Below are 10,330 nucleotides of genomic sequence, written 5' to 3'. Positions count from 1 at the left end.
TTTATACTGTTGTAAATGTATCGTTTATTAGGATATTTTTGATGTAATAATATTAATTATAATGTAGATATAAAAATATCGAGCTCGTGTACTAGAAGTTATTCAATGAAATCGAAATATATAGTGTCAAATGCATAACTGATATCAAACTGATATTCTCTTACACATATAACAACGACACTAATTTGTTACCTTTCAGGTGCATATCAGATATACGTAAGCAAATTGAAATTAAATTTGCTTTTATCATTTCGTGTCAAATACATATCGATATATGTCAATTGAAATTGAAATTATGTTATGTTTCTGCAATGAAAATTATATTTAAACGTGCTGTATGGAATAGTCTGTCTAGCAGGCTTTGTTATATTTCTGACAGCAATTTGCTGACAATGTCAGATAATACAAATTCTGTATATAATTGGTGCCTTTCTGCAATCAAAAATTGGTAATGGGCTTTGTTCAAAATCTGTCTCCACAGGCTTTGCTATCAGAGTATGTACATACATAAATAAAAATTGCCACTTTTTACGTTTCCGCTCGAGAGAATAGTATCTAGTATGCAGCTAGACAATACATATAATTTGTTTACTTAAAAAAAGTAAGCGTTATCATATTAACGTTATTAAAAAATGTAATGTTAATTGTTTATACCCATTTATTACTGAAAAAAAATAAGAGTAAATGATAATGACGTTACAATTAAGTAATGCGTTATTTCCCAACCTTGAATTTATTCAATCATTCATATACTGATCGCATTGATACAAACAGGGGTGGCGAAGTAAAATTTTTCAGTGTATAGAGCTCCCGAGGATAGATTGAGGGAGAGAAGAGAAAGGTGGGGGGGATAAATATATTTCCTTATACATATCTTTTTTACATGGCAAAAATAGCCGCTCTAATTTTATTTTTTTTAAATAAAACTATTAATGAGCTCTTCTATATTTAACTTATATATACTATATTTAACTCGGCTATTTTTCGATAAATGTACAATGATAAATGTGCAATACGATTTACATTTTTATTTCATTGTTGATCGAAGATAACTTTTTAAATGTCTTAAATATTATAAGAAAATGATCTTTCATTCGAACAAGTTGAAGGAATCGTTAAAAGAACGAATAAATTTTACATATTCTGATACAAGATCTCTGATCTCGAGATTGTCACGTAAAAATTGCATTACATCCTTCAAGCAATGCAGTGGCATTTTTCGTATGTTTGTAATTTCTAAATTACAATTTCTAATTTCTAAATTTCTCCCCGACTAAATATCATACAGATATGAAATTCAATGTATGGAATTCCATACATAGAATCATTCAGTGTATGGAGTACTCCATACCAACTATACTGGAGTCGCCACCCATGGATACAAACCAGTTTCCAAAATGCGGGCGGGAGCGCGCTTCATGCGGAAACGTCGTTTGAACGGACTTCCTCTACCTACTCACATCCGGTTCAATTCCGCGCGGAACTAATTATGAGGGGAAAATGGGAATGGACACTAATGACAGGCGGATAGATCGAGAAAATTGACGTAGAATATAGAGTGAAAGGTGCGTTAGCTTATATAGAATCGGCCACGCAGGGTGGATTCGTCGCGACCGGGATCGCAAGGAGCGAAAAGAAAAAGAGAGAGAGAGAGAGAAAGAGAGAAAGCGGTGAATAGACATCGTGAGTTTTTTAACATTTGCAGAGAATGGCGAGCCGCGACGAGTTGGTCTCGCAATTCGCGGATGTAACTGGTGTTGACGCCGAGAGAGCGCTATTTTACCTTGAGTCATCCGCTTGGCAGCTCGAGGTGAGACAGCACATTTTACGAAACGCATCGGGGACCGAGGCTTTTCTCTCATTCGTACGCGACGCGCTCCGCAATAATCTCGGCACCAGTTTTATAACCTGTTGTCGCATCCGTTATAATGCTCTTATCGTTTGCCCGGCGGCTCGGCCGTTGTCGTCTTCCCTGACGTTTACACTCGCGTCGTACCCTGACGCATTCGCTTTCGTTTAGCTCTCACGTAGCTCCTATAAACTCACGATAAGTTCGTGACGACGGTAACCATTATCGGCGGGATATAAGATTACAAGTTTGTCGAAGCTTGACCCGTCGTACCACTGTAAGGTTTCTTCGTGTAATGAGATTGTCGAAATTTTCTTCGACAATCTTATCACACGCATTGGCACGTAGTTTCTTTGTAGGTTGCCTTGACGAGTTTCTATGAAAATGATGAGCCAGCTGAACTAGTGTCCGAGACTATCGATATAACGCAGCAAGCGGAAGGATCAGAAGATAATAAGGGCGCAATGTCGGATAAGCAAACGAAATCTGACTCGACGGAGTCGAAGGGTACCAAATCCAAGCCCAGATTTGGAACATTAAACGATCTTCAGAGTAGTGACAGCAGTTCTGAAGAGGAAGAGGGTCAGGCATTTTACGCAGGCGGTTCTGAACACAGTGGACAGCAAGTTCTAGGACCAGGAAAGAAGAAGAAAGATATTGTCAGCGACATATTCAAATCATGTCAAGAGCAATCTATCGCTGCAGATCCCCCAAAACTAGGAGGTCAACAAAGGCCGAATACGTTCATAGGCACGGGATATAAATTAGGTCAAACTAGCTCGGATAGCGAAGGTATTTTCAAGTGTTTATTTTGCAAAAGATTGACGCAAAATTGATAAACAAATGTTTATTACAATTTGTATGTAATAATAGTGGTAATGGGAGCAAATGTAGATCAACAATCTTCAAGCGGTCTTATTATATTAAAACTGTGGAAAGATGGATTTACAATAAATGATAGTGAGATACGATCGTACGAGGAAGCTGAAAATAGAGGCTTTCTAGATGCCATTAAACGAGGTGAGATCCCAGCAGAGATTCGTCAGCAGGTACAAGGTGCAGAAGTTCGACTCGATATGGAGGATCATCGTCATGAGACTTATGTTCCACCGAAAACCAAAGTGAAAGCCTTCTCTGGAAAGGGGCACATGTTAGGAAGGTACGGCTAAAGATTTATTTTATTATTATTAGGAATCAGATCCTGTAATTGATCTCGAATTTGATTTCTGTATTTCTTAAATTCTATTTCTGTAAATAACAAATATTTTAGTCCATCACCAGCTACTGTGGGCATGACGGTTCCAACAGATCCTGCTGATCAAGCAGCCAATGAAGCGCAAGCGAAAAAAGAACTAGATCTAGATGCTTCAAAGCCAACTACAACATTACAAATCCGTCTTGCAGACGGCAGTATTGTAAAGGCTCAATTTAACCTATCGCATACAGTCGCTGATCTTAGACGATATGTAATAACGTATCCTTTAATTTTAAAATGTTTTTAATTGTGCTTACAACTTTTCTAAGTTAGTCGAAAGATTGAAAGAAAAGAGTTTTTCTTAACGTATAATACCAGTATGAGACCTCAGTATGCTTTAAGGGATTTCAGTTTATTAACCGTATATCCAACAAAGGAACTTGCGGAAGATAAAACTATTGAAGAAGCTGGTTTACAAAATTCGGCTATAATGCAACGACTGAAATAAACTTTTTTTAAATTCTTAGATTGATGTAACGATTAGATACCAAATATATGTTAAATCGCTTAAAAATAAAATTTCTATGTATTTTTATTAGGAATATAGAACCTTTTTTTTATATGTTCTCTTTTCTTTTATCGTATATCACCTAGTTCCTATGATTGCGTATATTAATTTTAAATTCAACAATATTTAAAATTTACTATAAAAGTCTAAAAACTAGATTAGCTAAGTTTTTTTAATTTAATTTCCAATAAGCATTAATTAAAATTTTTATATCTAATAGAATTGTTTTAATGTATGTTGTCGATACATTCGCTCCCATATAACGCAAAGTTCAAGATGGAGACGTCTTTTAGACAATTTTTGCAAAAATGTTACATAAGACATCTTGTATTTTGGATTTTTGTTGTCTGGGCTGCTATAATTATGTTACAACATAAAAAATACAAAGATGTGGAACAGTTGGAAGTAACAAGTAGGAATGCTTTATTACAGCTTAAGTTTAAAACTTGAAATGTGTACAAAATATTAAAATAGCTGATAATGTTATGACTAGTTGTATAACTATGATGATTAAGGCACCTAATATGAAAGACGGCATATAATTATGAAATATCTATATATGTATGAATGAAATAGTATGCAAGTGGAGCACTATCCAAGCTTGTGCAAATATTAATTTAATATTAGTCACATAAAATTCCATATCACTTTATATCCGCATCAAGCAGTTTGTAAAGTCCAAGATATTTTCTAAGGATTGACGAGTTTTGTATATCTTGGGCAAATCTCAAAATTGTGACATCTTCTACTTCTTGATTCTCTTTATAATTATCACAATACATGTATTGATTCACAGCAACCAAATCATTTCCTATCTCTTTTACATACACATGAGAATTCTGCAATGATACGTATGGCTTGTGTATGTAAATAGAACGATTTTTCAGAGCGTTTATATCAGTTCTAGTTTTCTTCAATACTGTCAGTGTAGAATTGGCATATTGTTTATTGTCAACTTGCTGCGTACAAAAAGTCATAGTTTTGAGCTTGTAGCGATCGGCTATTAATTTAGTTTGTTTGAAATCTGCCAACAAATCGATCATTGCATGATGGTACTTCAAGTTTACATACTCGTTCCATGAGAGAGCAATAACATAAGCAACTTTGTTGTATGTACGATATAAACAATCTGTTTCAATGATTTCTCTTATGATATTTTGATCAATCTCCATGAAAGGGAAGTTCCATGGTATAACGGTATATGTAAATTTCCAAAAAGAAGTTGGATCGTTTGCCATTTCTTTTAGTCTACTATTAAATTCATTTGAAATTCCAGAATCATATATGATGAAATTATCCATACCGATCAATGCATGGAAGCTGATGAAACCTATCATATCTATTGATTTTGTTGGTTTCATTGATGATTGTGTCAAACACACTCCTATCCTACTGTGGCTTAAGCTCCGTGGCTGTATTTTTATGGGAAAAATAGGTGCATAATTAAGATATTTGTTAGACTTTGTAACAAATGTTATTCCAGTGGGGGTTTCATCACTAATGTATGTACAAACAAAATGATATCCTCCATATCTTGAATTTTCTCCTAAACTTAAAGTAATTGCATTGCCAATGGGAATAAATCTAAAACTCCCCAGTATAGGTTTACTCTCATTTTCAAAGAAGACAAGGCATTGCATATTTGAGACACTGTTTATGGTCCCAAGTCCAACTACCCGTATTTCCTTTTCATTGATGCTGTATGCAGAATATATATACAAATCATCCTCTAGGCGTTGCCAAGAAGGAATCGGTTCATCGAATTTTGTATTGAATATGGTGAAAGTTGTATTAAAGTTCGTACAACCTGCATCTGCTGTTCTTGGCCCAGGTTTCCCGAAATAATTAAAAACTTCTAAGACATACCTCAACTTGTTATATTCATGTCTATAGATGAGCAGAGATATGAGGCTTACTACTGCTGTAACAGCTAAAGCAGCTTGGTAATATTTTCTCATATTGTCGATGGTTATATTCTTAATCTTATATAACGTTGTTTCTCAAGACTAAGGTAAATTTTTTACGTACTGCATTTCATAATCATTCTGAAATCATATCCAAAGATCATTCTAAAAGAAAAAAATAAACAGATATATGTCACCTAACCTCATATATTTGTAACTATTATTACATGCACACAATTATGAGTATTTCTTACTCTCTGTTTGTATCTCATTATTTTAGCTGAAATTATTATTCCTCGCTAGTGAGCGTCTCATAACCATAAATTGCTCGTTATTCGAGGTCAACTTTTTTGATTTCTCTCTTTGAAACGTCACGTCTTCAATATGAATCGAGATTATTACGATATTTCAGATAAATTTTTTTTGTATAATCTTTTAATGATTTGCTTAAATTGTAGTACACAACGTTAAAAAATGTAACATGCACATGCATTACATGCATTATCACTGTGTGTTGTGTGCATCATAGTGAATTGTGCGCGTAAATTCATTGTTCTGATTGGCTGTTGGATAGTGAATTTTTAGAGTCCTAAGAACTTTTCCGAAAAAGCGCCAATTATAAAAATTGTTCTAAATTTTTCTTACGAAGTGCAAAAAAGCGGGAAAATGTAAGGAAAAATCAATAAGATATGAAAATTCTTATAATTATTATATAAATACAATTTTTTTACATGTATGTGTATACTTTATACAATTGCATACTGCTCATATAATAACTCTCGCACTTTATAATAATCCTCGGAAATGCAACCTTCCAATATTACCTTTCCAGCCTCATGCTAAAATAAACACAATAATTACTTATTTAATTATAATATTTTTTAAAGTAATTATACTTTTATAAATATATTTTCAAATATATTTTTGAATAAAAGTGCAAAATGTATATATATGCAATATGAATAAAATAATTTTTACTGATTACAAACAAAACAAACCCTTCTGACGGCGATAGTATTATTACAACACCATAGTACTCCTCCACTAAATTCTGATGGAATGTTACTTTTGTTCAAAACCTGTTTAAAATCGGATAATTTCAATTCATTTATGAACGTTGTTTGATGACCAGGAACCTGTAAAAGTACAATTTATGATGTAAATTAAATTTTTACATTTTCTCAACTATATATCTCACTTCATTTAATGGCAAAGGTTCCAAAGTCAGTATTTTGTCACTTTCATCAATTGCATTCTCAGATTCAGTATCGGCAATGGCATCTCGACAAACTTGATCACGTGCCGTTATCATAGCATCTATCCATGCCACTTCAGAGTCGCCCTTACCCTTCGAGAAATTCAATCCGCTCACTAAAGCATCAGTCAAACGTACCTATGATGAAAAATACATTTCACATAATGACATATCGACATTTTCTAATTAATTCAAATTAAAAAACAAAATAAGAAAAAAAAATTAGAATCATGTCATTTAATATTAATAGAAATAATAATTGAAAAAAAAAAGAGAAAAGATAATTACTTGATAAATATGTGTTTCTGTTGTGGCATCTAGTGTCTCTCCTCTGCCTGGAATAAATACTCTTGCACCGGTACTTTGCGCTTGCTGCGCTAGTATCTCTGTGTCTTTAGGCGAACCTCTAACTAAGACAACTCTTCTCGGTCTTAGTTGCGCCAAAATTTTCTGTAGAGATTCTCCGTCGGATCTACCTTCAAAATCTATATATGTTACTGCTGCATTAACGGTCATCATACGTGAAACTTGTACACATTTTGTCGGAATATCCACTGCTACTTCTGGATGATAATTGAATTCATCCTGCTTCATTTCTACATTCTCCTTATTATCTTCTACTTCAGGTACAGTTTCTGCTATTTTATAATCTTCCGGTCTGTAATAATAAGAGATAATAAAGTAGAATAAAAGTTTAATTACAGTTTATAATTAAGTACATATTTATTCGTAAAAATGAACAAATAAACAAGCAATAGATTATTGTTAAAATACAAATACATAGATGCAGATAATTGTTTTAATATATACGTATATACATATATACGTATATACATATACGTACATATATATATAAAATATTTTATATATACACATTGTATAGACTTTCGAAAGAGACTTGATGTATAATAGTAGAATTACTCTTATTAGATATTTTTATTGTATTTATTTAAATAGATTTTGTGGTGTATAAAAATATCTTTACTTTATAATTTCTCCATATTCATCTATTTTAATCTTTTCTTCTACAAATGGAAACATGGGATGTTGCTTTTTACTTTGTTTAAAAAAGCCAGGTTTACTTTCTTGCTTCACTAATAAATCATGCTTTCCCCTGCTACCACCAACTTCTATTTCATCTTCAGATTCAGAACTCACATCTGCAGTTTCCCTAATAAAACATATGTTACAAGTATAATTAGTAACATGTAAATTATAACTTAATGATAGATGAATATACATTATACAAACATCTGTTCTTGTTTCAGCTGTTCCTGCTTCAACTTTTCTCTTTTTTGATATTCTTCCAATTCAATACCTTCGAGTTTCACTCGTCTCTTTACTTCTAGTGTAATATTTCGATTACCTCCTTTCTCTACTAAGTCTCTAGCAAGTGTACCAGGAGATGTTCTGCTCGTTAATATAATACTGTTTTGTGGATTAGAGCACCATTGAAGAAATAATTCTCGGGAAAATCCACATTCCATATCAGGAGTGCTTGCAAGAACTACCTAAATATAATAATTTGAAATTAATTTTTAAATCAAACAATCTAAGAATAATAGAAATTTTAGAATTATAGAATTATTTTATTTACCTTTGGACTTGGGACTTGATTCAATTCAGCCATACTATGACAAAGTTGCAAATGTTTAAATTGAAATGGATTGTTACGTGCACCTTCAAAACTTCTCATTAATTTATCACTCATCCATTCAATTTGCGATTTTGCGAATTCTACAACATTGTAGCTCACATTGTTGAGAAGAGCTAATGAATAGGCAAGTAATCCAGATTCCTTATTACGCCACAGCTGATCTAACATATGTGCCAACTCCAATACACGACCAGCTGTATCTACACTAACTAGTACATTTCCACCGCCTCGTAATGTTTGCAAAATATTAGCTAAATAACACAAATGCAAATGAAAAATATATATATCTGTTAAAAACACATCTTCTACATTTATCTATTTAATTTACAATTTTAGAAAAAATAAGAAATAAAAAATATGAAATTTACTCATCAATTTCTCATCCCTTGTTCTTCGTCTAGCTTGCTGATATGTGGCATTGAATGCATCTGTTATCAATAATGATGGCCTTTGCAATCTTTCCAATTCACAGCCATTCAAGTGGCGTTCCTTTTTATGATTAAAATCTACAGCATATATTATATCCTCTTCCCCAACTTTCACGATCTTCCAAATTGTCCCACCAATCATGTGTCCCGCTGGTAAAGGTGTTAATGTAACACCATAACCTTTACCTTTCATTGATATACTTTGATTATATTTCAGCTGTACAATTTTATCAAATGCAGCATCAACGTCGTCTAAAGTAAATAGATCAAAATCTTCCATATTATGACGAGACTGAAAAATCAATATAAATAACTAAAATATTAGTATTGATCTAATATACATTTTTTATATTTCTGAGTATTAAAAGAACATACCTGATATATATCATACATAAACATTTGACCCATTTTATAGACAGGTATGGTAGCATATATTGGACAATTCAAGCCACATTTACCTACCAGGTATGGTAATGCACCTAAATGCAATGGGTCTGGATATGAAAGTAATACTGCATCTATTTGATGTACATGTCTAGAAACATAAAAAATAAAAGGAATAAATATATGAAAATTAAATAAAATATTTTTTGTTACAATAACAATTTTTTTCATGAACAGTGCACCTCTTCAATTCTTTTATGAAATCTTGATCGAAGTTTTCATCCCAGCCACAATCTAATAGTATCCTCAATTCATCTACTTGCAATATGTAGCAAGGCGGAGATTCGTTCATTGCTCCAGAGATAGCGTGAAGTTTTATAATAGATGTCATTTTTTGTATTTTTTTTAATATCAAATGCAAATCTCAAACGGTACCAGAAATATGTCAAGTATCGGTCGTTGTTTCAAGATTGTTTTAAATTGTTCCTTCAAACTTCTATCATCCTAACCTAAAAAAACATGACTTGTATTTTGCCGAATATAATGAATTTATACTAAACTCAGACTTGCATTACATCTGTATTAAATTTGAACTATTTATTAAAAATTTAGGGCAATAATATTAGAAAACAAAAGACAATACGGTTTGTATCTATGGTTATGATCAAAGTCTCGTTACAAATGCTTTGAAGCGTTTGATAGACCAATTAGAAGAAAGAATTTTACAAACTGACCAATTAAAAAGCGTTTGCAACATCGCGTTGACCATACCCTGTAACAATCATACAGATACCTAATTAAAGTCCCGATGCATAGCAAATGATAGCAAACTTCCATCATATAAAATATCAGGCTGCGCGGTAGTTTATTTTGAGTATATTCATCTAGGTGGCGCTTAGATTTTTTAACTACATATTATATAAACTACATATAAATCGTAATATCTTTTATGAAGAACAATAAAAAATCGATAGAAACATCGATAGAACATTAGAAATTGATAGAAGAATGACAGAAAGTGTGCAAAAAGAAACAGAATTTAAAAAGAATTTTAAATCATGTGAATTTTGTATTTTGAATGTAAAGTATA

General features: G+C 32.4%; 3 protein-coding genes across 10 annotated transcripts in view; 1 reads left to right on the top strand and 2 right to left on the bottom strand.

The window, feature by feature from the left end:
• The window catches only part of LOC108694487 (NSFL1 cofactor p47), a 24,607-nt gene extending 20,943 nt beyond the window's left edge, over window positions 1-3,664 (top strand). The window contains exons 1-5 of one of the 5 annotated variants that reach the window (XM_018204060.1): window positions 1,502-1,565; window positions 2,209-2,641; window positions 2,723-3,008; window positions 3,120-3,323; window positions 3,423-3,664. In XM_018204060.1, coding sequence (XP_018059549.1) covers window positions 2,314-2,641; window positions 2,723-3,008; window positions 3,120-3,323; window positions 3,423-3,552 — 948 coding nt within the window. In that variant the 5' untranslated portion in view covers window positions 1,502-1,565; window positions 2,209-2,313 and the 3' untranslated portion in view covers window positions 3,553-3,664. Of the gene's footprint in view, window positions 1-1,501; window positions 1,811-1,854; window positions 2,127-2,208; window positions 2,642-2,722; window positions 3,009-3,119; window positions 3,324-3,422 lie in introns of those variants that run through there. The other 4 variants (XM_018204046.1, XM_018204038.1, XM_018204050.1 and 1 more) reach the window with 4 other exon arrangements.
• A 347-nt stretch (window positions 3,665-4,011) lies between these two features.
• Window positions 4,012-5,968, bottom strand: LOC108694477. 2 transcript variants are annotated; one of them, XM_018204015.1, is made up of 2 exons: window positions 5,771-5,968; window positions 4,012-5,681 (listed from the first exon to the last, which is right to left on the bottom strand). In XM_018204015.1, exon 2 carries the CDS (start codon window positions 5,568-5,570, stop codon window positions 4,257-4,259), a length of 1,314 nt encoding a protein of 437 aa, XP_018059504.1. In that variant the 5' UTR covers window positions 5,571-5,681; window positions 5,771-5,968; the 3' UTR covers window positions 4,012-4,256. The 2 variants fall into 2 exon arrangements, with proteins under 2 accessions (XP_018059504.1, XP_018059514.1); XM_018204025.1 differs by having other exon boundaries at window positions 4,012-5,657.
• Window positions 5,969-6,262: 294 nt separating this feature from the next.
• LOC108693457 (probable cleavage and polyadenylation specificity factor subunit 2) lies at window positions 6,263-10,086 on the bottom strand. Of its 3 annotated transcripts, none has more exons than XM_018202460.1 (11): window positions 10,034-10,086; window positions 9,483-9,749; window positions 9,232-9,391; window positions 8,797-9,148; window positions 8,369-8,679; window positions 8,023-8,282; window positions 7,757-7,942; window positions 7,060-7,429; window positions 6,715-6,909; window positions 6,515-6,652; window positions 6,263-6,355 (listed from the first exon to the last, which is right to left on the bottom strand). In XM_018202460.1, exons 2-11 carry the CDS (start codon window positions 9,629-9,631, stop codon window positions 6,263-6,265), a joined length of 2,214 nt encoding a protein of 737 aa, XP_018057949.1. In that variant the 5' UTR covers window positions 9,632-9,749; window positions 10,034-10,086. The 3 variants fall into 3 exon arrangements, with proteins under 3 accessions (XP_018057949.1, XP_018058097.1, XP_018058020.1); XM_018202608.1 differs by lacking the exon at window positions 10,034-10,086 and adding an exon at window positions 9,884-9,936; XM_018202531.1 differs by lacking the exon at window positions 10,034-10,086 and having other exon boundaries at window positions 9,483-9,787.
• Window positions 10,087-10,330: the final 244 nt, after the last annotated feature.

The sequence above is a fragment of the Atta colombica genome, unplaced genomic scaffold (assembly GCF_001594045.1).
Source record: "Atta colombica isolate Treedump-2 unplaced genomic scaffold, Acol1.0 scaffold1, whole genome shotgun sequence".
NCBI classification, from domain to species: domain Eukaryota; kingdom Metazoa; phylum Arthropoda; class Insecta; order Hymenoptera; family Formicidae; genus Atta; species Atta colombica.
This window is presented reverse-complemented; position numbering and strand designations above follow the sequence as displayed.